This window comes from Passer domesticus, chromosome 17 (assembly GCF_036417665.1).
Source record: "Passer domesticus isolate bPasDom1 chromosome 17, bPasDom1.hap1, whole genome shotgun sequence".
NCBI classification, from domain to species: Eukaryota; Metazoa; Chordata; class Aves; order Passeriformes; family Passeridae; genus Passer; species Passer domesticus.
In genome coordinates, this window is record NC_087490.1 from 10,120,612 (window position 1) to 10,147,174 (window position 26,563).

At 55.5% G+C, this 26,563-nt stretch overlaps 1 protein-coding gene and 1 long non-coding RNA gene across 3 annotated transcripts; one reads left to right on the forward strand and one right to left on the reverse strand.

Moving 5' to 3' along the window:
- Window positions 1-600: 600 nt before the first annotated feature.
- WSCD2 (WSC domain containing 2) lies at window positions 601-24,596 on the reverse strand. Of its 2 annotated transcripts, none has more exons than XM_064392230.1 (9): window positions 24,203-24,596; window positions 14,875-15,754; window positions 12,042-12,156; window positions 11,010-11,194; window positions 10,122-10,243; window positions 8,557-8,731; window positions 7,643-7,807; window positions 5,737-5,937; window positions 601-2,198 (listed from the first exon to the last, which is right to left on the reverse strand). In XM_064392230.1, the coding sequence occupies exons 2-9, from the start codon at window positions 15,248-15,250 to the stop codon at window positions 1,846-1,848; spliced, it is 1,692 nt and encodes a 563-aa protein (XP_064248300.1). In that variant the 5' UTR covers window positions 15,251-15,754; window positions 24,203-24,596; the 3' UTR covers window positions 601-1,845. The 2 variants fall into 2 exon arrangements, with proteins under 2 accessions (XP_064248300.1, XP_064248301.1); XM_064392231.1 differs by lacking the exon at window positions 24,203-24,596 and adding an exon at window positions 23,338-23,675.
- Window positions 23,540-24,913, forward strand: LOC135282440 (uncharacterized). Its single transcript, XR_010348609.1, has 2 exons — window positions 23,540-23,671; window positions 24,586-24,913. It is a non-coding gene; the product is annotated as an uncharacterized LOC135282440 (long non-coding RNA).
- Window positions 24,914-26,563: the final 1,650 nt, after the last annotated feature.

The window sequence follows — 26,563 nt, forward strand, 5'->3', positions numbered from 1 at the left end:
GGGATAAATTGCACCTAGCTCTCGCTGTGGTGCTGAGGAAGGTCAGGAATAAATCCTGCAGTGAATCTCCCCGTGCATCCCATTAAATCTGTCTGTAAGGACACTCTCGAGGTAGTGAAGCTCCCAAAAAGGAGCAGCTTTGGTTGTCAGCACAGAAATGACATTAATGGGATTTAAATACCTGTTAATGGGTTTAAATGGATTAATGGGATTAAAGGGGAAGGGAGCTGTTCTCCCTCTGCTCCCACAGCCCTGGTCTGGGGTGGTGGGGGGTGCTCAGGTGGCCCCACAAACACTCGGGGAGGCAGAGCAGCAACAAAACCTCTCCTGTAATTGCTGGGGTACCCTGAGGGTTTGCTCTGACATGACAACCCCGGGGCTGCCATGGGCAAAGGAGTGTGGGCTCAGCTCCAATCCCGCTGCCATGGACGCCAAAATACCTCCAGCCGTTTGTCAAGGGAAGAATTAAAGAGTTTAAAAAGAGTTTTAAAGAATTAAAGAGTTAAAAATGGGGCAGCTGCTCCCTCTGAACCAATCTCCCACCTTCTTCAAAGAAAGAAGGAGCAGGAGCCCCCAGCCCAGCTCTGCTCCACACACACGTTAGAAAAATAGATTTTTATTGAAATTCTCCTTTTTTCTCCAGGGAGTTTTCTTCTCTCTTGGAATAGACACCAAGTGTGGTCTCTGGATTCGACCTGTGCCTGCATTTCTATCAGGATCAAGAGTTAAAAGCCAACTGGTGAATCTCTAACTCTAGAAAAGGCTGCGTACAATATATGGCTTTTGCACCTACATCCAAGGGGTTTTGCAGGTTGGGAGCCTTGGGGAGCTCGTTTGGGACAAAGCCAGGATGGGGAGGGTGGCGTGGGATGAGGGGACAGCCAGGGACCACATGCAGCTGTGCACAAAGCCAGCCCGGAAATCGGCACATTCCCGGAGTGTGGGATCCTTTGGTTTGGCTCTGGGACACCCCAAAGCTCAGCCCCAGGGTTTGCTCCCCACGGGGGTCGGGTTGCAGTGTGGACCCTGCTTCTAGTCCCCCAAACTGCTCCTGAGGGGATGTTCTGGCTCGTGGGCTCTGAAAGGAGGCCTGGATGAGCTCGTGGGTGCCAGCAGCTCCTGCGTCCAGGGAAAACGTCCCCCTCTGGAGCTGCATCCCCAGGGAAGGGGAGCTTCCACCTGTAGCCACCCTGGTGGGGGGTCATGGGCCCCCCCAGGGGCTGCAGCAGCAACTTTTCCTGGTGCTGTGGCTGGGGAGTTCCAGGGAATTCTCAGGGAGCCACAGGATGGCTCAAGGGGCCACAGCCACCAGGTTTGGGGACATTGCACAGCACGGCCTTGCCATCCCATAACCTCAGGCAGGATCCACGGGGGCATCGCCCACACAGTGCCACGCCCTTGGTCCATCCTCCCTTGGGAAGGCCGAAGGTTCCATCCAAGAACAAGTGGAATCCTTGCAGGGCTGGGATTTTGGGGACACCCACCCCAGGGAGCTCAGCTCCAGCAGCATCAGGCACGGCCTGAGCAGCTCGATGTCCCCAGAGAGCCTGGGGGGACACAGACATCCTGGGGGCACACAGACGTCCCACCGCACTTCCCAGGAGGGCTGGGGCAGCCAGAACAGGAGCAGGGACCCCGGGGGAGCAGGGAAGGCACCCGTGTCCCCAGGCTGGCCATCAAAAAGCTCAGCGGTGGCTGGGGACCTGTGGCGGCTCATGCAGGGAGTGACCAACAGCTACAGCAGCGCATGGAGGGTTAAAAGAGGAGCCACCCACTGGGTGGAATTAAGCAGAATCTGGGAGGACCGAGCCACCCTCGGCCACAATCCCCCCGCTGTGGTCACCATCATCTGGGGTAATAATCCTCAGGCACCCCCGAGAGGTTGCGGAGCTTCAGGGCCGCGTCCACGGTGCGGATGTAGCCGCTGATCACCTTCCTCATCTCGGCCGTGTAGGGGTCGTACTCCAGCTTCCGCAGCCCCGAGCGCTTGAAGTTGCCGTCCTTCTGTCCCTCCACGCAGAGCAGCCTGTCCTCGCAGGCCGTGACGCCCAGCAGGGCCACCATCCTCTGCAGCTGCGCGAACAGGTCGCGCTTCAGGTCCTCGAAGTGTACCACCAGCACCTTCTTGCCGTAGCGCAGCCAGTCCAGGGTGTGGGTCGCCCACCACGGAGCGTAGTTGGCCACAAACTCCGGCCACTCTGGGGGGGGAAAATAAAAAAAAAATGGGGCAGAGGATGTGTGTTGGAATTTCAGTTAGAGGAAATGACGCGGGTTCGTGAAGAAGAAGGTGCAAAAAAAGACACACAAAACATCTAACCCACATCTAAGACATCTAACCTGCACATAAAATTCTCCATCTTGGCTAAATAGACCATTTACTAAACCATATACGATATACCAAAACCCCAAATCTAAGTTTTGGGGTTTTAGTATATCATATATGGTTTAGTATACAGTCCATTTAGCTAAGATGGAGAATTGGCTCCATCTTGGCTGAATGGACCATACACTAAACCAGACATTATAACCCCAAATCTAAGTTTTGGGGTTTTAGTATATAATATATGGTTTAGTATATGGTCCATTTAGGCAATTGGCAATTTAGCCAAATTGGCTCCATCTTGGCTAAATGGACCTTCGGCACATTCCCGGTGTGTGGGATCCTTTGGTTTGGCTCTGGGACACCCCAAAGCTCAGCCCCAAGGTTTGCTCCTCACGGGGGTTGGGTTGCAGTGTGGACCCTGCTTCTAGACCCCCAAACTGCTCCTGCCCCCCCCAGAAATGCTCCTGAGGGGATGTTCTGGCTCGTGGGCTCTGAGGTGGGACACCACATACTAAAACCCCAAATCTAAGTTTTTTCACACACTTCTAAGCCACTACACACCCCTAATACTGTCACTATAGGACACGAAACAACACAATGCAGACTCAGCGGCTCTTTCCAAGGTAAAAGGGGGCAGTTTCTTTTCTGACTCCAACATCTGTAGATTTCCAAAAGTGACAGTGTTTTGGAGGGTGACAGTGCCACCTCTCCAATGACACTGGACAAACCAACAGTCCATCAAATTTCTCCTCCTCCATAAAAGAATGCAAAACAGTGAGTTATTTACAGAAAGTGTGTGAGAAAGTTCGTTACAAGAATGTAAACATCAGAAGGCTTAGAAAAACTTAAAAAAATAGGGCAACACTAATACCAGTGCTATTAATCAATTTTGGAAGCCCTCTCCACAGCCTCAGGTCAAATACAGTGTTCTCTTGCAGGTCCGTGCCTTTCAGCACAGAAAGTTTAAAATTCTCAGCATCCAGGGTTCCAGCAGATGTGAGTGGATGTTCCCTGTGTCCTCTCCCATCCCTGCTGAAACATCTCAATTAACCTTCTGGCTAATTGACGCTGCCATTCAAATCAGGTGGGGAGAGGGCTGATGAGACGCCGATAATCAGCCGCATCTCTCCTGGCAGTGCTGCACTAAAGCTCCAGGCATCTCCCTCTTCCTCGTGTCCTCCCCGCAAAACCAAGGCCTGATTAACAGCTGGACTGGGTTTCATTCCCTGAGGAATCGTTAACCACAGGATGTGTTCCATTAAACAGATCCAGGACAATTCACCTTGTGTAATCACAGCACATAAAACTTTGCTTTGGAGCCGCTCCAGGGACGCTGTAAAATTAATGCCACGGAACCAAACAGGGGCTTGGCCTCTGCAGGGCTGGGAATGGGCTGGGGGAAGTGGGAAAACACCCCCTCAGCACTGGGGGTGAGGCTGGAGAGAGGGGCTGGGGATTTTTTTTCCCCAAATTTGCCCCAAAATTATTTCCTGGGAGAAGAAAATAATTTTGGAGAGCTGAGCTGCAGGGAAGGTTGGGAATGGGACCCTCATGCTTCGTGTTCAGGGGCCTCTCCAGCTGGGAATGGAGTCACCAACCATGCAATGGAAAATCTCCATCTTTCCCAGCACTGGTTAATTAACCTGACAATTAACCCATTGGCTAATTACTCCACACATCCTCTGGAAAGAATTTGGTGATGTATTTGAAGTGCATCCAACAAGACTGTGCTGGCAGGGTCCCCTCTGGATCTCCCTCCCCTCGGAGACAGGGACAGGCTGGGGAGGGGGTTGGGATTGGGGAGGCTCAGGAGGCTCCCTGTGATCCCTAGACAGGAATTGGGAAGGCTCAGGAGGCTCCCTGTGATCCTGGACAGGAATTGGGAAGGCTCAGGAGGCTCCCTGTGATCCCTGGACAGGAATTGGGAAGGCTCAGGAGGCTCCCTGTGATCCCTGGACAGGAATTGGGAAGGCTCAGGAGGCTCCCTGTGATCCCTGGACAGGAATTGGGAAGGCTCAGGAGGCTCCCTGTGATCCTGGACATGAATTGGGAATGCTCAGGAGGCTCCCTGTGATCCCTGGACAGGAATTGGGAAGGCTCAGGAGGCTCCCTGTGGTGCTGGGATACCAATCCTGGCTCTATCCACACATGGATGGGGAAAAAAATCAACCAAGAGGCTCCTGTGCCACCACAGTGGGGACAGTGCCAGCCCAGGGACACAAGGCTGAGGAAGTGGGACACCACACCCTGCTGGTTTTTTGGGATGGGGAGAGCAGGGCTGGGCTGTGCCCAGCGCTGAGAGCACACGGAGATAACGAAATCCAGGCACATCCCAGCCACAGCAGCCAAAGCTCCCCTTAAATAAACTCGGAATTAAGGGTAGCAGATGTTCAATCAAGCTAAACATTTTAACTCTTTCCAATGAAGTCAATCCCACAACAGCAATTTGGAAATTGCTGTAATTAAGCAGCCTGTGGCACACGCCTGCGCGTGGGAGAGGTGGTGGCTGGGGAGCAGCTGGACACATGGAAACAACACCTGGGTACCACAGGGAGGGGCTGGGCACTGCCACCACCCCCTGCGGTCACACTGGGGACGGGAGATGCCCATCCTTGCCTGGGCCTGCTGTTCTGTTCCATCCCTTCCCATCTTGTCCCACCCAACACGGGAACCCACGACCATCCACGGTCACACCAAGAGATGGCCCCAAAGTGGTGGCACCTCGGGACCCAGGACATTCCTCTGACTGCCCTGGGTGATTCGAGACCCTGGCAAGGGTTTCAGAGACCTTGGCACAGAGTAAAAAACACCCGTGCCTTCGATTTTAGCCCATGGAAAAAATTACCAACTTTGTGTGAAGATTTACAAGCCACAAGAGTTTGAGGAGAAGGATAATTTGTCATAGTGAAAAAGTAAAATTTTGGGATTTTAGAATGGGGGTTCAAGAGGCAAGGTGGAGGAACCTGGGTGTGTCCTGTCCTTCTTCTTGTCCTCCACATTCTGCTGGGATGGTGACACTTTTGGATTGGTGTGGAGTAGAGTTAGACTGTCTAACACAGGTGATAGGTATTGGAAAATTATTATAAATAAAGTACCCGTAGTTCTTAGTATAAAAAGTTAACACCGCCCCAAGGGCAGGCGCTGTGCCACAACCCGACCTGCAGGACAGGTCCCAGCAGGTCAGAGAAACAATGTAATAGATAAGAAAAAAATAAACAACCTTGAAAAGCAGAACCGACAAATCTCGACTTCTTTGGTCGCGGGGAAAAAGAGACTTTCTAACACCTCGGGGTCATCTCAAAAAAGAAACCCAAGAACAGCACAGCCCAAAATTTTCTTTATGGACATCCAACTGCAGCTCTGCTGGGCTTTCCCAGCAGTTCCCAGCTCTCCCAGAGGATTCCCTGGCCTACCTTTGCCCTTCCAGTGGGCGTGGGCGGCGAAGCCGATGTGTCCCCCGTACTTGCGGTTGAACTCGGCCATCAGCGCCTTGTAGGGGTTGCGGATGAGCAGGATGGCCGAGTCGAAGGACTCGATCTCCTTCTGCCCACTCTCGTGGGTCTTGATGCAAATGGTCCTCCCACTCCTCCAGTGGTCCCGCTCGCCCTTGAATCCTGCCAGGACAGAGCTGGGATTAGTGGGAGTGACGGGGAGCTGGGAAAGGGCTCAGCCTGGGGAAAAGGAGGCTCGGGGGGGACCTGGTGGCTCTGCACAACTCCTGGCAGGAGGGACAGCCTGGGGGAGTCGGGCTCTGCTCCCAGGGAAAACCAGACAGGATTGAAGGAAATGGCCTCAAGCAGTGCTGGGGAGGTTGAGATGGGATATAAGGGAAAATGTCTCCACCCAAAAGGTGATCAATCCCTGGCACAGCTGCCCGGGGCAGTAATGGAATTCCCATCCCTGAAGGGATTTAAAAGCCCTGTGGATGTGGCACTTGGGGACGTGGGGGCCTTGGCAGTGCTGGGGGAGCAGTGGGATTCAGTCTCAGAGGGCTTTTCCAAGCCAAAGGATCCCACGGTTCCATGAAAGGGAACATCACAGGGATATCAGGCTGCAAAATCTCTTGCAAAATTCGTCATCCAGTTGGATGATGAAAGCAGCTGGGGCGTGAAGGAGGATTTGCATCCCTCTCCCAGATGGAAATAATTTATTTTTCCCATGTTATGAGTCTCATAAAATTGATGAGTGGGTGGCTCACAGGCTCAGGGGCCCCTCAGGGTGACCTCCCTGGCCACACTCGGCTCTTCTGCCTGTTCTGAGGGGTCAAGGGCAGATTTAATGGCTAAAAGCTCCCTGAGCACAGCTGAAACTCTCCCAGTAATAAATAAATAAAAGGAAATCCTTGTGCCGGTGGGGCAGCAGATCAGCCCAAGGTGGGGGTGGTGTCATGGGGGGTCCAGAGAGGGGACCCTGCACTGAGCATGGGGCTGAGCCAGCATCAACCCCAGCCCCTGGAATGCACCTGGAGTGGGGGATGAGCTGGAAGGAGCGGTATTCCATCAATTAGAGAGGTGTAATTGGCTCTCAGCAGTGGATAAATCCGCCGGTTGCCTGGATACCTCCTGGCCCCTGCGACAGGGAACGAACACGGAGCCCACGCTCGTGTGGCTCAGCAAAACCCAGCCAAGGCTTTTCCCTCGGCTGCTCCCTTCCCTGGGATGCTGCTGCACCCTGGGGGCTGGGACTGTGCTCCCTCAGTGAGCATCTCCCACCTGCAAGGCTGGATTTGCAGGAATTGGGAAGGAATTGCTGCCTGTGGTGTTGGGAAAATGGGGATTTAGGGAATAGCCTGGGTACAGCCCCCACCAGCCACATGGCACAGATACAGATCCCAACAGCTGAGGAGGAATGGAGAATTTCCTCTCAAAGCCACAAAAAGTGGAGGAATAACAGGAGAAACCTTCAAGGTCTCCAGGTAAAACTGTTGTGGGTGGTTCTAAACTGGGGGAGCTGGGAATGGGGTGGGTTATTAGAACCAGAATCCCAAAATGCTTTGGGTTGGAGGGGATCTTACAGCTCATGTCATTCCAACCCTCCTGGAAACAAACACCTTCCACTATCCCAGATTGCTCCAAGCCCTGTCCAGCCTGGCCTTGGACACTCCCAGGCACGGAGCAGCCACAGCTTCTCTGGGCAACCCCTGCCAGGACCTCCCCACCCTCCCAGGGAGGAATTCCCTCACCAGGAGCCTCCATCCCAAACCACCACATGGAGCAGCAGCGCTCACACCCAGCCCTGCCCCGCCCTTCCTGCAGCCCCTGGGATGTCACCAGGACTGTCCCCAGCTGGGGTGGCACCCCAGGAGCGCCCTGCCCTCACCTTTGTTGTACAGGGAGCCATCGAAGTAGTAGCTGCCGGTGTAGAAGCCGGTGGCCAGCTCGATCAGGTGCCGGGCCCAGGTGTTCCCAGCTCCAGGAAAGCTGGCCAGGGCCACCAACTGCTTGGCACGGCTGGGCAGGAACCTCCTGTCCATGCAGCGGTTGTCTGCAGGGAGACACATCGGGAATGTGTCATGGAAACCTGCTTGTCCCACTGGGATGTCTGGGGAAACGCTGCCTCTCCCAGGAAAATGCTGGGGAAGGGGCGAGGAGGTGGCTGGGCAGGGAAAGGGGCCCTGCCTAAGGCTTAGAGGGACATCCCAAAGGGTCCTGGATGCCTCAAAGAGTCCCAAACACCCAAAAAGTCCTCAGAGGATTTTTCCCAAGAGTTCTCTGTCATTCCCAGCTGTGTGTTAGGGAAGAGTGACTAACAGGGATTCCTGTGCCAAGAAACATTCCTGCTTTTTTGATGAATCAACGAGCAGTGTTTCCAGCACAGCCCCAAACACCAAAGGATCGTGACAAGACTGACCCAAAACCACCCGAATTTGGGTCCTCACTTGCTTCCTTCAGCCCTTTCCTCTCCCAGGAACAGTTTTCCTTTCTCCCAGCGCTTCCCTGGCTCCCTGCTCTCTCGGGAATGTTCTGCCTGCTCACAGCCTTTGTCCACCCAACATTTTTCCCTGGAGCTTGTCCCCTCTGGATAGCAGACTCCCGTGGGATCACGGAGAGGTGGGAGAAGCCCTGGGAAGGAGGAATCCTGCCAGAGACAGAATCTGCAGCCGAGCCAGGCAGCAACCACAGCTCACCAGAGGAGCCCTGATTTCCCGAGGGAATTAAAAACCGCTCGTTTTTAACGGGATCCTCACACTCCCAGCTGGCATTTTTTGGGGGGAAAGGTGGGGAAAAGCTCACCCTGCACTTGTGTCTGGTAGACGAGCAGGAACTCGGCGGAGCCGCAGCTCTCGAACTCCTCGGCGGCGCATTTGTGCGCGCAGAGCTGCTCGTCCTCGCGCTCGTGCAGCGGGAACAGCGTGCTGGGGAAGCCGCAGCGGCACGTGGTGCCCGCCAGCGCTGCCAGCGGGAATTCCTGCAGGGATGGCCAGAGGGAACGGCGCTGGCACCGCCCCCCAGCCCTGGCAGAGCCTTCGCCCGCGGCACCCGGCCGGGCTGGGCAGCGCGGGGTGGTTTGTAACATCCTTCCAGAGCATTCCAGCATCATTCCAGAACATTCCAGCATCATTCCAGAGCATTCCAGCATCCTTCCAGAGCATTCCAGCATCATTCCAGAACATTCCAGCATCCTTCCAGAGCATTCCAGCATCATTCCAATTCCAACATCCTTCCAGAGCATTCCAGCATCATTCCAGAACATTCCAGCATAATTACAGAACATTCCAGCATCATTCCAGAACATTCCAGCATAATTACAGAGCATTCCAGCATAATTACAGAGCATTCCAGCATCATTTCAGAACATTCTATCATCATTCCAGACAATTTCCAGCATCATTCTATAACATTCCAGTATCATTCCGAAACATTTTCAACATCCTTCTAATTCCAGCATCATTCCAGAATATTCCAGACCATTTCCTGCATCCTTCCAATCCCAGCATAATTCTAGAACTTTCCAGCACCATTCCAGAACATTCCAGCATCATTCCAGAACATTTCCAGCATCGTTCCTATTCCAACATCCTTCCAGAACATTCCAGCATCATTCCAGACCATTTCCAGCATCCTTCCAATTCCAGCATCATTCCAGAATATTCCAGACCATTTCCTGCATCCTTCCAATCCCAGCATAATTCTAGAACATTCCAGCATAATTCCAGAACATTCCAACATAATTCCAGCATCCTTCCGATTCCAGCACCATTCCAGACCACCCCTACATCCTTCCAACTCCAGCATCTTTACACCTTATTTCCAGCATCCTCCCAGCCCGTTTCCAGCATTCTTCCAGACCATTCCACCATCCTTCCAATTCCAGCATCCTTCCAGACAATTCTAGTGTTGTTCCAGCCCATTCCATCCCATTCCAGCCTCCTTCCAGCCCTCTCCAGCATCCTTCCAATTCCAGCATCTTCTGCCTTATTCCCAGCACCCTTCCAACCTATTTCAAGCATCATTCCAGACCATTCCCAGCATCCTTACAGCCCACTCCAGCATCCACCCTCCACCAGTTCCCACTGCCAACCTTTCCCCTCCCTGCTTGGAGGATGAGACTCCTTGGACTGGGGCAGGACCCCACGGTGGCTCCTTTTAATGTCCCTTCCAACCTAAACTCTCATTCTGGGATGCTCCATCCCAAACTTTCCCAGGGCTGCTGCTGGCTCCACTCCCTCCCACGGCAGGGACACAAATCCATTTATCCCTTTTTGGATACACAAAAACAATGTCCCTAAACTGGGTTCAGACCTCCCGGTGTGACTCTGATGGAAACAAAGATGAAGGAGAGAAGTTTATCCCAGTACCTTCTCTGTGCAGAAATCCACACATTTATCCACGGACATGTTGAGCATGAGCTGGCTGGCGGGCAGGGCGATGGAGACGTTTTCGGGCCGGCGGAAGCAGCCCCGGAATATCGCGCTTCCATCTGGGAGAGAGACAGAGAGAGATTGGCCCCAGTGACACTCCAAAAATGACACTGCTGCCACTCCGTGTGACACGGCATTCCCGACTGCTCCAGTGGCTCCTGGCCCCTCCAGCAGTGCAGCCACATGGATGATGCTCGTCTGGCTGCTGACGGAGCAAAATCAGAGCAAAACCCCGGCAGCAAAGTCAGGGATATTTTATTTTCCTGGGTATTTTTATCAGCTCCGTGATCCCAGGGTTGGAGCAGGGGCAGAGCCAGAGGAGAGCAGGGCCAGGTTTGGTCAGGTCTGGAATCCCATCCTTGGCACCCTCAGCCCCTCGTGCATTCTTGGTTGTTGCCATCCCCTTTCCCATTCCTTGGATATGAGGAAAGGTGAGCAGGGAATGTGGGTAATTATAGAGCTCCCTAATTGGGAGCCAAACGAGGGAGCACCCTCATCTCTGTCTGGAATCCCACACATCCTTCATCCTGCACCGCACACAGGAGATACTGACGGTTCTGTTTGGCCATGGGGAAAGAAATCAGCATCCAAAATTCCCCGAATTCCAGCAGTCCTTGAGGCTCCTCATTCCACCCAACCCCAGCCAACAGCACTCCCCACAAGGAGATTCCTGATATTTAGGAACAAAACTACCCCGGACTCAAGAACCACTCTCCAAGAACCTCCATGGAGCCATGACCCAGCTCGGGAATGCCAGGATCACCCCTCCAGCACCAAGAGGAATCCCCCATCCCAGGGCTGAGCTGGGATCAGCCTCCCACTTACACCTGCGTGCGGATTCCTGGGCCAGCTCCAGGCGGTAGATGGAGAGCCGGTTGATCCCGCCGCAGGTGTTGCTCCTCTCTCCCTTGCATTCCATGTTGCACTCGGACTCGCTGGCGTTGGACGCCTGGATCTTGTGCCCGCAGTAGCACTCGGCCCCGAATTCCAGCCCCGCGTACAGGTACCCCCTGCCCGGGGGAAACGGGATCTCAGCACATCCCCGCGGCTCCAGGGGGGTTGGAAGGAGCATTCCTGCTTATGGCCAGTGCTGGAATCACCAGTGCATGCCAGGGATTTGTTTTTGGGTTAATAAACCTTGTAGGGCACGGCCAGCTGAAAATATTGGATCCTATCCTATCCTATCCATGGAGCATTCTTGCTTATGGCCAGTGCTGGGATCAGCAGTGCATGCCAGGGATTCGTTTTTGGGTCAATAACCCTTGTAGGGCACTTTCAACTAAAAATATCCTATCCTATCCTATCGTATCCTATCGTATCCTATTGTATCCTATCCTATCCTATCCTATCCTATCCTATCCTATCCTATCCTATCCTATCCTTTCCATTATTCCATCCCATTCTGCAATTCTTTCCTATCCTATCCTTATTCTTTTCTAGTCTGTTCTATCCTATTACTCCACTCCATTCCATTCCATGCTATCCTACCTCCTATCCTATTTTCCTATCACATCCTAATCCATCATCTAATATCATATAATTCCATTTCATCCTATCCTATCCTATCCTATCCTATCCTATCCTATCCTATCCTATCGGAAAGGATTGATGGAGCCAGTGCACAGGGATTCATGGAGATGGTGGGAAAAGATTGATGGAGATGGTGGGAAAGGATTGATGGAGATGGTGGGAAAGGATTGATGGAGATGGTGTGCAGGGATTGATGGAGATGGTGGGAAAGGATTGATGGGGATGGTGGGAAAGGATTGATGGAGATGGTGGAAAGGATTGACGGAGCCAGTGTGCAGGGATTGAGGAGTGTGCTGGGATCCACGGAGCCCCTGTCACCGTCCCTACCGCTCGGCGCAGTTGTCCTGGCAGCGGAACACCGTCATCTTCTTGTAGTCGAAGAAGGACATCCCACGCAGGGTCCTCTGCCGGGTGTTGTCCTCGTAGCAGCCGATGTACCGGGCTGGGGACAGACAGGGGACAGGGTCACGACCCTCTGACCCCACCCCTCTTGGTGCAGCAGCATTCCCTGTTTGTTTGCTTTGGAAACTCCAGGTCCAAACCAGGCAGGGACACCTTCCACTACCCCAGGTTGCTCCAAGCTCCACCCAGCCTGGCCTTGGACACTTCCAGCCACAGCTTCTCTGGGCACCCTGTGCCAGGGCCTCCCCCTCCTCACAGGAAGGAATTTCTTTCACTGTGCCACTCCAGTTCCAAGCCACACTCTGGGATAACACTTCTCACCTCCTCCCTGCTTTCCACGCTCTTTGGGGTCCCTGAGCCAGCTCACCCCATCCATGGTGTGCTCCACTCACAGACCCCCTCATTCCCAATTATCCCAGCACAGCCCAGCCCCCACCAGTGCTGCAGCCACCTTCCCAAGCCAGCCTGGAGGCCAAAGAGGAGGAAGATGGAGAGAAATGTGCCAGATAACTCGAACCACCAGAGCCATAATTCCCAGTTACTCCACACGGCATTCCCACAGGGATGAGAAGGTCCTGGCAGGTCAGAGGATTCCAGCGGGTGTGGGATGGCTCCAGACACTTGCACGGAGCCGGTGACTGATGTGCATTACCTTCAATCCAGTGCTCCTGACATATGCGTGCTGCCACTCGTTGGGAAGCCAGCTGGAATAATTAGGGACAGACGAGGACACAGAGAAGGGGGAGGGTGGGACTGGCACTTCGTAGGGAGAGGTGGACCTCTCCAGGAGGAATTTTGGAAACACGGCTGCGAGCAGAGACACACATCCACCCAGTGATTGTCATTAACTTCCCCAAGCATCCCATTTTTCCCAGAGCTGGGGATGCAGGGATGGCTCCAGGGATGGCTCCAGCTGGGGATGCAGGGACCAGCTGCCTGGGGTGGCTGGTCCCTGCATCCTCATGGAATTCCTTGGTTGTGTATCACAGGTGGGAATAGCTGGATTTGTCCAGGAAGGCACCAGAGATGGATGTGGCTGAGGTTGGGGTCTGCTCCTGCTTCCCTTGGCTTCACTGCCTAAAATCCTCCCTGGCTGGAGGCAGGAGATGCCCCTTCCCACTGGGATTTGCATTCCCGTGGGGATGAGGCCGTTCCCTGGCAGACAGGGCTGTTCTCCACCCACACCTTCACCTGACACTGCCGGGAGAGGGAGGAGGAGGAAGAGGAGGAAGAGGGAGCTGCACATCACTCTCTAAACCATTTTTGGAGCAGTATTCCCTCTGGAATGATTTCACGTGGCAGAGCCTCCGCAGCCACCTCGTTAAGCTGTCCCCACTTAATTATCAATACCATTAAATCCACCTGTTCCTGACAGATATCCCAGGGCTCCAGAGGAGCAGGGTAGCGAGGGGGAGCTCCGCCAGCCACACCAGGAACACCGGGCACGTGGGATTTCTCAAGCTGCTGAATTTCCCCACACCATCCCACTCAGGAGCTGCCAAGATTCTCCAAGAGGAAAATCACATTCCCAGAGCACCTGGGAGCAGATAAAGCCAGGAATCCCAAGCCCAGCATCCCATCCCTGCTGGCAGTGCTGGATGAGGTTAATCTTGGAGCACTCGGGACATATGGCCGGGTGACACGGGCACTGCTTGGGGTCTTTATAGGGACGGACAGCCTGGCCTCAGGGACCATCTGCTGAGGCTGCACTGAAGTCAATTTGCATTAATGGATTTGCATTAATTTGCAAAACTCCCCAGAGACCCCTCGGAGTGGGGAACCCCATGAGCTCCTTTTAGCAGGACAAAATCCTGTGAGCACCACTTTTCCTTTGGCTCCCATGCCTGGACCATGCATCATTCCTGGAATGAGAACAGCCATGTCCTACTGGAGGAGGAGGAGGAGCCCTCCACGCCCTGGGAGCAGCCCAGGTTGGGGGATCAAGCCTGGACCCCTGGGAAAGCCCCAGTCTGCCGTGGGGTTGGGGGTTCCTGCTGGAGTCCAGCCACCCAAATCCCACGGAATGTGCAGCTCTGGCTGCCTTCAGGATAAATAAATACAATTTAAAAAATCAATGGGAATTAGTCCATTTTCTCATCCTTGACCATTAATAATGGACCCACTTGACCAGACCCCAGCCAGGCAGGGATCTCCTGGCTCCAGAGGCCCCAGCCCTGTCTGCACTTCCATGGAATCACAGCCAGCCCCACCTCGACACAACACCCACACAAACCCGGATTTTGGGTTGATTCAGGCCAACAGAATCACAGCTGAATTTGGCCCCTGGCAGAGCCAAAGAGTGGGAGGAAGATGGGGCACAGCATCCCCCAGGTGCCATCCCCAAAATCACCTGTAAGAGCAAGGGAGGACTCCGAGCTCGGTGATGCACCAGGGCAAAGAGTGAAGATGGAAAAATAAAGCACATTATTGGCACTTGGGGAGGGAGGAAAGGAAAGAGGGAAGAAGGAGGGAGAAGATCCTTCTGGAAATATTCTCTGCAGTGATGTTCTCCAGAGTGGGATGCTGCTCCCCAGAGCATCCCCGTGAGATGTGGGAAGAAAACCTCGGTGCTCCAGCAGCGCATGCACGCGGTTTATAAATAAATAAACAAATAAATACCCATTTCCTGGAGCGGGGGGTGGTCCTGGCGGGGATACACAACCAAAACCAGCTCAGACACCACTGCCCCAACTCGCGATGCCCCCCTGGGAGAGGCAAAAAGCAGAAACCCCCTTTGGAGCACATCCCCATCCCTCACCTCTGTCCTCCTCCTTCTCGCGGCCGCTCCTGCCCCGCAGCGCCCGGCTCCGGGGGCCGCCGTTCTCCCGGGATTTTCCCCTGTCCGACGGCTCCTTGGAGGTGCTTTTGAACCAGGGGCCGTGCCGTCGGCCCCTCGCCGGCATGGTGGCCGCCGCCTTGAAGCCGCGGCCGAGCTGCATCACCCCCAGGTAGGGCAGCCCCGGCCCCTCGGCGGCCGCGGGGCTCCGCGGGCTCCCCGGCACCCGCGGCTCCCCGGAGAAGCCGGAGTGCAGGAAAACCAAGCTGCCCGCCGCCAGGTACAGAGCCAGCAGCGTGAAGAAACGCACGGGTTTGCGCCGAAAATACCGCTGGAGTTTCAGCAGAAGCTTGGCCATAGCGTCTTCATCCCTTCCCCGGGGAAGCTGCTCTGCGGCTCCGGGGATGCTCCGAGGAGGGGATTATCCCGGCGAGCAAATGGGGTGAGGGCTGCAGGGTGAGGTCGTGCAAAGCTGTTACGCGACCCTAAAAAGTCTTGGAGTGCTGGGGGAGGTGGATTTGGGGTCCCCGCCTCGTGGCCGGGGTGTTCCAGCGCTGGCTGTCACCCGATTTATTCTCCTGCCGGCAAAGCCGCCGGGCTGTGCCCCGGGGACTGCGCTGCTGGAGGGATCATGTTAAGGAAATCGAGGTTTGAAGGTGCTTTGAAAGCCGATCAGCTGCCGCAGCTCCTCGCTCCCGGCGGCACCGGCTCCGTCAGGCATCGCTGGGACGGGAACGGCACCGCTGCCCTTTCAGACAAGGAGTGGAAGGTGCCTGGAGGCACCTGGAGCCTGGAATGCTGCCTGGGACGCTTTGTGTAAGGAAACCCCTTTCAGCTCACTCCCAGGGCAAGAAATCTCCACCTGCAAGTGAAAGAGAGAGGCTCGCTCAGAAAAGCGTCCCAGGACACGGGAGGATGGTGGCCCTGCCCCTCCAGGGGGTGAGGAAGGCCACCCGCGGTCTTCATCGCCTTCCAGCCCTGGGCAGGGGCAGCTCCACCTCTCCCAGGTGTAGTGGGAGCGATGCTGGTGGGGTGAGCCCAAACCCCTGAGCCTGCACATCTCTGCCTCATCGTGCAGGAGAGGCGCTCCAGGATGCCTCTGGGATGGGGAAAATTTCCAGTTTCACCCGCAGGAGGATGAGCTGTGCACACGCACTCTGCACCCCGAGATCCAAACACCTCTGCAGCAGCAGATCCCAGCTGAAATCCATGCGTGGGCAGTGGGGTGCTGCTATTCCAGCATCCCACAGGGTCAGGAGCACGACATCCCTGGGTGTCCCTCCAGTCCCTCGTGATCCCAGGGGCTGGAGATTGCTGTGACATCCTCTACATCCAGCCAGGAGCACCCCCTTTCCCACCAGGATGCTGCTGTCCCAGGAGCACCAGGACCTGGTGGCTCTTGGCACGGGAAAGGCAGAGATGGGACAGTCCCCACCAGGCTGGACTTCCCGAGAAATCCAGCTGGATTTCTCTCCCTCCAGCCCCCCAGCTATGGGAGATTTGCTCCAGCCCTTCCTAGGAAAATGCCACGTGGGAAATGCCCCTGCTGACACATCCAGTGCCCGGGGTGTGCTGCCTGTCACGGCCTCGTCTTATTTTAGGAAAGGAGACGGAAATAAATGGAAAGACAAAGTGCCATTAGTTTAATGGCCTCTATGTTCCTGCCATCTGTCTTCAGTTGATTAAATAAAAAATATTGGTGGAACATATGGCATGAATTATACATCAATATTTTAATTTGGTTTCCCAGAGTGGTTATTCAGATACCTCCGGCCCTGCCGCGGGAGTTCTGTGGAGCTCAGGGCTGGGGCAGAGCAGTGGAGGGGCACAACCCCAAAGCAGCACAGCCGGAGTAAAGGCTGAGTAACCTCGGAGTAGCAGCGGTTTGGGGTTTTTGTGCACCTCGGCATGGCCAGGGAGGGGGGGCCGTGCTGGGAGAGCAGCCCCAGCCCGGTGGTCCCGGGGGTGTTTGGTTGCTCTCCCGCACTCCCTGACCAGGATTTTCTGGCTTTTCCTTATCCAGAACAAATCCACCTTCCCGGGTTGGGGTGGGAGCTGGATACGGGGTGGTTTGGGGAGCAAACGGAGCGTCCCCAAGGCTGTCCCTGCTCCCCAGTGTCCCCAGTGTCACCCCTGCTCCTCCCCTCGCGGCTGGCCGCTGCCAGGCTCTGGCACAGCATATAAAGAAGGGGCTTAAATTACTCTCATTAAGCCATCTGGAGCTCATCCTTCTCCATCATGAACTGCGGAGTCACAGGTCAATTACTGCGCATTTGCATATATTCCATTAATGCTGCTGCTAATTGTCTGGAGCAGATAATGGGCTCGGCTCCGGGCTCCCGGGGGCGGCAGGGAGGGCGGGCACCAGAGCTCCCAGTACGGACACCAGTGCTCCCAGTACGGGCACCAGTGCTCCCAGTACGGGCACCAGTGCTCCCAGTATGAACGCCAGTGCTCCCAGTATGGACGCCAGTGCTCCCAGTACGGACACCAGTGCTCCCAGTACGGACACCAGTGCTCCCAGTATGGACGCCAGTGCTCCCAGTACCATCTGGGGGTACCGGGGCTGAGGGATGCAGGAACCACCCGAGAGCGCCATTCCCTGCATCCCAGCAGCGCTCCCTGGGTTTGTGAGGACGGCTCCACCCCCGCGCTGGGGTGAAGGAGCGGCCACCCCCGGTCCCCACCGTGTCCCCAGGGGTCCCGTCCTGTCCCCGACCCCGCTGCCGAGCCAGTGCCAGCCCAGCCCGCGGCGTGGCCGGGGGACACTGGTGACACAATTTGTCATCCAGACTAATGAAGCAAACGGGGGCAGTCCCCAGGCAGCGCAATGCAGCGGCCTCAGCCGGGCCTCCCGGCGGCTGCTCGGATGGAAAACTGCTGGGACAGCAGGGAACTGAGGGAATTATCCGCCGGGGAATTGTCTGGGATCCAGCCCCCTGCTCGCATCCCAGGGGAGTGACCCAGCCCCGGGAGCTGCAGCCTTGGAAGAATCCCCCCGGCTGGCAGTGCCAGGGTTGGGGAATCCCTCCCTGCTCCCCCAGAGCCTTCAGCACCCCGAGCCAAAGCTCAGCAGAGCCCAGTGGGGGCGATTTCCAGGATGTGGGTCCGGCCGGGATTGGGGAATGGTTCCCTGCCTGCATCCATCCCCACTCCAGGAGCCAAAATCCCCATCCCATCAACGGGACAACAGCCGGCTCTGCCTCAATATAAACCCAGCAGGAGCTGAAATCCTCATCCCAGCCCTGGGATACCTCCTGAGCACCACTGCACACCCAACCCACCTCCCCGAGCCGTGCCAGCTGTCCCCAGGGCAAGGAAATCCTCGGTAATTTGCCAGCTTTACCCATGGTTATCCATCCCTCTGCGGTGGAGAGGTGGGAGCAGGTCCGGGATGAATGAAGGGCCCATCAATTATGGATTTGAGGCTTGTCTTCAAATTGCTCTGCAATTATTGAGCCCCGAGGTTCACTTGTCTTCGGGCAGCACCTCCCACCCGAGCAGGGCCAAACACCCTCACGTGGCTCCCCCAGCCCGGCAGAACAATGGGCCCATTAAAAACAGCAAATTAACCACCAGCAGCATTCCATGAGGAGGAGCAGGCCAGGGCAATATCCAATTTCACCCCCTCATTAACATTTCTTATCACAGGGACGGGGAAGAATGGGGCTGGCAAAGAGAGGGGTGGTGACATCAGCGGGGTGACCCCAGGGGAGGGCGGTGACGCAGGGACTGACCTCGGTCCCACGCCACAGGACACGGGGACAGCAGGTGCTGCACCCCTCTGGGCACCCTGGGAGCGCTGGAATGCTTCTGCCAAGCCTGGAAATGCAGTGGAGGATTCAGGGAATGGGGTAAAAGACCCAAATCCGTGGGGTGCAGGACTTATGGGACACAGGACTCAGGGCATGGAGGTTCCCTGGACCTGCTGTCACCAAAACCCACCCACCTGGGTGCAGGAACCACCAGAAAGCCTCGTGTCCCTCCATCCCAGAGCAGTTCCTGCAGCTCCATGTCCTCCCCAGTACCCAACAGGGACACCAGCACATCCCCCAGTGACACCAGTCCAACCTCCAGTGGCACCAGTCCAACCTCCAGTGGCACTGGGCACCCTGGGCGCTGCCACCCCTCAAACCCTCCAGCCTCCATCCCCAGGACTGTCCTACAAGATGTCCTGCAAGCCTGGAATTGCTGCCCAGGCAGAGGTTGGGCAGGCCAAGATTCCAGGTGGAGTTGCCCACCCTCTTTTCCAGCCCCATGGAAATGGATTTTCACCCTTTTCTACTCGTTAAAAAAAGCAGAAAATGGATGCACGGGGCTGAATTTAAACCCCATTATGGCTGGGAATGAAGCTGAGATAAACCAGGATTGTTCCATCCCAGCAGGGCAGACCTGGAGCATCCAGAACCTTCCCGTGCCTCTCCCAGGGGCCAGCCGAGCACAGGGAGCTGTCAGTCGCCCTCAAATCAAAGCCAAGCTTATTTATTCAGCTTCCCTCTGCCTTCATTTTGCTGAGAAATGCATTTGTGCCTCCTCTCCGCCGGGGAAGCCTTAAAAGCAGCTGACTCAGCAGCTTCCAGACTCATCCCAGGAAGCTGCACCGGGATCGGATCCTCATCCTCAAGGGTGAGACACTTCCCAGGCCTGGGCTTCCACAAAATCCCCTCCACAGGCCAAACCAGGCAGGAATGCAAAGGAAAAACCTCTCCTTAGGGATTTATTGGCTCAATTTGAAGATCCAGGATTTGCCCATCTGCTGGTGGATTTCTGTGGGGGATTCCCAAGCGTTTTGTGGGGTTTGCAAATCCTCCTCCTTGCTGGGAGCCCATGGAGGAGTTTGGACTGGAATTAGGGAGGTGATTTTGCTTATGGACAAAAACTGGCTTTGAAATATTCTGGGAATTTATCAATGGCCTCAGCACTTTCCCAGGGCATGAGGCACTGGGATCCAGAAGGATGTGGGATCCATTCGGGGCTGCCCCAGACTAATTGATTAAGGGCTCTAAATGCTCCTCTGAAATGAGGTCGTGCTAATTGCACAACCTCCTCTTAGTGCTCCCTGTGCTCTCCAGAGGACAGAGCCCACAGGGCACCAGCCCCGTTTCTGCCAGGGCTGAGCTATAAATAAATCCAGGAACATCAGGACGGATCCTGCCCTGGCTTATTCCAATCACTGGACAGAGCTACACGAGCCCAGGGCCTGCAGCCTGGCCCAGAAAGGCAATTTTGTTTAATCAAGTTATTTAAGGAAGTTTAACCCCATTTTTAATTATGACATTGAGCTGCCTGGCATTGCAGATTCCCACTGATGTTCCAGACCTCGACCTAAGGGATGCTGATTCCACCCTGAGGATGCTGATTCCTGCCCAAGGGATGCTGATCCCACCCTGAGGATGCTGATTCCCCCCTGAGGATGCTGATTCCTGCCCAAACCCCACACCCACGGGATGGGATCACCATGATGGTGATGGGAATTTGCTGTAGGACACGTCAGAAGCTCCCAAACCCAATCCCAGCTGGGAGGAGCAGCCTGCTCCAGCCCCCAGAAGCAAAGAAATGTTGCTGCCTCCAGGCCCCTAATTCCCAGGTAATCCCATCTCCATGGCTCTGCTCCTTTCCCTGGGAATTGTCCTCCACAATGGCCCAAGTGGAGCTGAAAATGGGGAGTTTTTACTTCACGTTCTGCTCCTCCACCCACAATTCCATCAAAGCCCGTTCCAGGTTCTTGGAGGCTGAATTCCCCTCACAAGTGTGAAAAGCAGCTCATAAAGAAAAATGGTTTAAGTCATGAATCATTTAAAAAGCACCCGGCGCTGCCGAAGGCAGGGAAGGAAACAGGGGAGGAAATCGCCGTGGATTGCAGAGAATGGGGCAGGGAGAGGGTCCAGGGAACTGTGGGGTGATGGAAATGAGGTGGCACAGCGGGGACACAGCTGTGGGGCTCGGTGCTCCCCTCCCAGCATCGTTAGCATTTTCATTAATTAATTAGTCTGCAGCACCCCCAGGGGTCTGGGCGATCCGGTTCTCTCCAGCAGCGTTATCCCGTCTGCCCGGGGTGTTTTGGGTGGGGCTGTAAAAGGAACGGGAAGCTCCCTCCTTTGGGGTCAGGGGCATTAAATTTGGATGCTGGGGAGCAGGATCCCAACCTTCCCCCACCACATCCCTGCCGGCTTCCAGCATCCCACCCTGAGCATTCCTGCTGCCGGCATCAGCCCCATCCCTGCGCCCAAGGCTGAGAAACCTCAATTTCCCAGTTAATTCCCTATTTTTGGGTCACACACAGAGGTATTTGGGAGAGGCCACCCCGGATTGCGGGGTCTCAGTGACTCCAGACTCCCTCTCCCGTCTCTTCCCACCCTCCCGACACTCAAGCCCTTGGAAAAAGGTGATGTAATTCCTTCGGAGGACGCCGAGTGTCTGTGACAGGGTTTAACCTAAGCAGTTTCAATGTCTCACGTTCGGGGGGTTTCATGCCCAGCCTGCAAAACCCAGTCAGGGTTTTCAATCAGCCTTGGGAAGCCGGGATGCGCATCCCAGGGAATGGGGAGCCGAGGAGGAGGAGGAGGGGGGCGGGAGGAAGGCCGGGGCTGTTCCCCAGGGAAGCACAGCTGGATCCCAGCCATCCCAGCCAGCTGCTGGCTCAGCAAAGCTCCCCCCAGACGGAGCTGCCCGAATCCCGGAGGAGAAGGAGCTTTAGGACACACGGGATGGACTTTTCCAGAGGCAGTGCCGGGGCTGGCAGCCCCCACTGCGGGATGCTCGGCCCTCCCTGCTCTGCTCATCCTCCCCAAATCCTCTGGCCACCCCATCCATGGACACCTGCAGGTCCCTGTCGCTGTGGGAAGGCATTCCCGAGCCGCAGCTGCCGGCACATCCCGAGCTGGCAGCTCCTCATTCCAGGGAAAGCCAGGACGCTGCTGTTTTCCTCCTGGTGCTTAACGAGGAGGAAAAACCCCGCAGCAGCCAAAGGGTTTCATGCCCAGGTTTTGAGCACCAGAGCCCAGTCCTGGCTCCAGGATTCACGGGGGGTGGTGAGAAGCACCGAAAGGAGATTGTCCCGAGGGAAATCCAGGTGGACCTGCCTAAATCCCATCCCGATGGGATCCTTGAGGACCATCAGGGGGATTTGGGAAGCGTGACCCCTCGTGGGTGCCACAAAAAGCTCTTCCCATGGGAGCACCCGGCACATCCAGCCCAGGATGGAGCCCCCAAGGACTCCCCAGGTAGGGAAGAGCCGAATCCAATCTCCCCATAAATCCCACACTCAGGTCTGCTCCACGGAGATTTGCCTCAGCCCTCGTTAATCTGGGATTACAGCAGCACTGGGGCAATTAACTAACGAGCTTTTCCAGCAGCAGACAATGCCTCGCACAGCCCACGGACGTTAATGGGGTGAGAAGGAGGATTTCGTGCAACACTTCCTTCAAAACCTCCCTCCCCGGGAGAGCTGATCCCTTCCTTTCCCTCACCCTGCTGCGGGAGGCAGAGGGGCCGGGCTGGGCAGGGATCTGCCGTTCCCATGGATGCTGCAGGCTCATCCCTCAGCACGGGCAGCTCCTGCTGTCCCACGCTCCTTCCCCAGCCCCAGGAGGAGCTCCTGGCTCCAGAGACAGCCACAGCACTGGGAAGGACAAATTCCCAGCCCAGAGCTGCCTGCTCTGCTCAGTGAGTCCCTGCTGGTCCGAGGGGGGTGGGAGAAGCAGAGATTTTCCCAGGATCTGGGCTGAGCTGGGATGGTGCTGAACACTCCTGGATCCTGCCTCAGCCATGGGAATTGTGACTCCGGGTGGGAGCCTGGAGCTGCTGAGGCTTGGCCCAGCTTTCCACAGGGAAAAGATCCCCCAGGAAGAATGGAATATTTTTCTGGGAGAGAAAAACCATCCCCAAGTCTCCCTTGGGAGCCAGGGCTCCATGGGGGGGATTCCATCTGCCAGGATTCCAAACATCCAGGACCCCAAAAGACAGGGATATTGACATGGAAGAACCCCTCTGGACCCAGGCACCTGCAGCTGGACAAGGGTCTTTGAACACCAGGATTTGGGAAAAGCATCCCAAAAACCAGAGCAAAACCCCAGGAGAATTCTCCTTGGGCCTAATAACTGCTAATAATATGTGGAATATTATAATATAATGTATATAAAAACCATGGTAGGGGCTAATAATATGGATAATAGAATAATAAATATAAAACCATAGTGTCTGCTAATAAAATGTAAAATATATGTAATATATAGCTAATACAATTACTAATAATATCTATAATATAATAATATACATTAAAAAACCTAACAACTGCTAACAAATCCTGTCTTGGAGGAGCCCCTGGAGGTCAACAGCTTTGGATATTCCAAGGGAGAGCTCTTTCCCAACCCAGGGAAGGGACAGCCCCTGATGGAGGATAACTCCCAGATAAATTCCCAGAGGATGGAAGGACACAGCACTCACCAGAGCAGAAGGTGCAGTGGGCCAGGGCCAGGCTGGGTGGGGGCTCCCCGGGGCTGTAATTCCCAGGGCCAGGCTGGGATTCCCAGCTCTGGATTGCCAGGAAAGTTTCTTTAATCCTGCCTTGACGAGGCCGGGGTTTATAGGGCTCAGCTCAAGGTTACCTTCACGCCGTTCTGCAACTGCCTCTGCTCTCCCTGCTCATCTTTATGTTAAATTATTCCCCCAAGTTGCCAGCAAGGATGTGGGAAGAGGAAAATAAACAGGGGAGAGGCTTCTGGCAGGATTACGTTCCCTTCTGCTCCTTATTTCCCCGGCGGAGATGTTCCTGCACAAGGTCTGGGAAGGAGGATGAGGATGAGGATGAGGATGAGGATGGGGATGAGGATGAGGAGAGCTCTCTCCTGCCTGGCTCCGTCAGCGAGGCAAAACCCTTCCCAAACCAGCAGAAACCATCGAAAAATCCCTGCCGGGATGAGGCGGGAATCATCAACTCCCGCAAAGCCGCGGGGGGACCCGGTGCCCCCCAACTTCCCGCACCCGCAGCCGCCGCTTCCCAGCGCAATTCCCAGGCGCAATTCCCGGCGGGCCGGGCTCCTGCCGACCCCTCCTCGCGGAGCTCCGCGTTCCTTTTTTCTCCTATTTTTTAAATCGCATTTTTCGCGCAGGAGCGGGGGGGCTGTGGAGGGTGGTGGTGTTGTTTGTTTCCTTCTCTTATTTTTTTCGCTGTTAATTTGTGTGGGTTTTGGGGTTGTTTTTTTTTTTCTCCTTTAGCCCCGGTTCCAACGCTCTCCCCGCACCGGCAGCTCCTCTCCCCCTCCCCCGAGCCCCTTTTCCTCCCCCACCGCCTCCTCCTCCTCCTCCTCACCGTCCCCGGGCCCTGCTCCCGGCCGCCGCTCCATGCCCGGCTCCATGCCCGGCTCCATCCATCCCTCGCCGCCTCCATCCGCGGCCGCCCCCGGGAGCGGCGGGGCCGGGGGGGCTCCGGGCGCTGCCCGCGGCCCGGCCCCGCTGCCGGGGGGGCTCCGGCGGTGCCGGTGCCGCCCGGGGGGGCTCCGGCGGTGCCGGTACCGGCCGAGGAGAGCCCAGCCCGGCCGCTGCCGCTCGGCTCTGCCCGCTGCCGCTGCCGGGCGCCGCTTCTTAATGTCTCCATCCAGCGGCTCCGCTCCCTCCGCCGGCTGCCGGCCTTAACCCCTTCCCTCCCGCCGCCCCCCTGGGATCTTGTTTTTTAATTTATTTCTTGTTTTTCAGTGCAGGGAAGCAGCTCTCGGGTGGCCCCGGCAGCGCTGAAGGTGAGGGATGCTGAGGATCTGGATCCCCCCGGGAATGCGGTTCCATCCTCCCGGCACTCGGGACCGGCCCGGGGATTATTGAATGGAGCCGGCAAGGATTAAATCACATTTAAAATATAAATCCACATTTAAATTGTAAATAAATAAATATATGGATAAACGCGTACATTCCATATATAGCTACATATATATATATATGTAAATGCATATAAATTATCTAAATAAGCGTTCTAAATAAATATATCATTGCTAAATATATCAAAATAAATAGACATATAAATATATAATGGGATATGTCTGCGGGTATATTTGTTTGCATCTGTGGAATTTTAAATTTTATTTTTTTTTTGTGCTGTCAGATCAATTAAAAATTAACTCCAAATCTTCCCGAGCCTGGGATTAAGAAAAAATTGCGAGTCAAAAGGGATTAATTTGAGCGGGAATTTTTCTCCCACCCCTCTAATTGCCAGCTTTAAGCGCTGGGGGGGATTTTAGGGGGTGCTGGTGGAGCTGGGACCCGCATCCCCTTCCCGGTGCTGGCTCTGCCGTGATCCCAATCCCTCAGCATTCCCGGCTGTGGCACACAGCGAGGCCCTCCAGGTGAGGAGAGAATTCCAAAGGGCTCCAGAGGGAACTCCTGAAGCTCATTAGGACAGCACTTCTCCCAAATCTTTGGGAATCTCGGCTCCCAAAGCCACATCCAGGCGCACGGGCTGGCAGCGCGGCGCTTTCCGGGTGCCAGGAGAGCGGGGGGTGTCCAACACATCCACAGGGGTCCCTTCATCCCGCGGGGTCCCCATTCCTGGTGGGAATGCAGCCGGGGCAGGGCTGGATCCTGCGGGATTCTCATCCCTGTGCCAGGCGCAGGGACGCGGCTGGACCGCGGCGCTCGTTTCCATAGGAAACCAGGCTGGGAATGCTGCCTCAGTCCCAGCCTGGGGCTGAGGAGCTGCTCTGTGCTATTTTAATCCCCCGGGATTGTGTTCGGCCTCGCGGCGCTCCCTCCCTCCGGCTAAACTCCGGGAATTTTGGGAATGGGCGGAGGTGAGACCTGCCACGGGCTGGGCCTGTGGATTCCATTGCCCGAGGGCTTTGCAAACACGCCTCAGAAACAGCGATATTCCCCCCAAAACCAGCGATTCTTCCTGGTATTTTCTAAAAACAGGGCTATCCCCTCCCTCCGCAGCTCCCCAGGGGTGTTTGCAATTCCAGCTCTCCTGGTGGGATCGCGGTGCCCTCCCCTGGGAGCACCATCTGTTGGAATAAAGTTTGGCTTCCCAGGACCCTCCTGGGACAGCAAATCTATTTTCCTTACGGACCACGGTGCACTGGAAGCGATTCCCAGTCCCTGCTCCCAGAGATGCTGCACCAGGAGGAGCCAATTCCGCAGGGTTTGAGGGTTGTTTTTATCCCAAAAACATCGAGGTTATTGACAAGGGGCCTTTGACATTGGCCTGAAGTGTCCCCAGATAAATCCCTCCGTCAGGGACGCTGGATTTGGAGCCAGAAGTGATTGTGGAGGTTCCTGGCACCAGCCTTATCCAGGGAATGGAGCCAGTGGCTCCCAGTGCCCAGCACCGGGGTGGTTTCACTGGGAAAGGGCAAACGCTGGATTCCACCCCGTGGGGACACTGGAGTGGCTGTCCCCTCCTCCCCAGCACTGCAGCACTCGTTTATGGGCATTTAAAAACCTTCTAATTACCCGAGGGCTTGGGAAAAAGGGGATGCAGTGCATTATGATATTGGAAAAGCTGCATCCAATCTCATTTGGAGGATTAGGAAATGCCAGCACACACACACAAACACACACAAAAACCCCAAAAAAACCCTGGAAATGGGATGGCTGGGAAGATCCTCAGCAGAAAGGTCAGAATCTCCAATTTAAACGGGATGCCTGGTGCTGTTGTGCTCTGCTCCCTAACGAGCCGGGGTGTGGG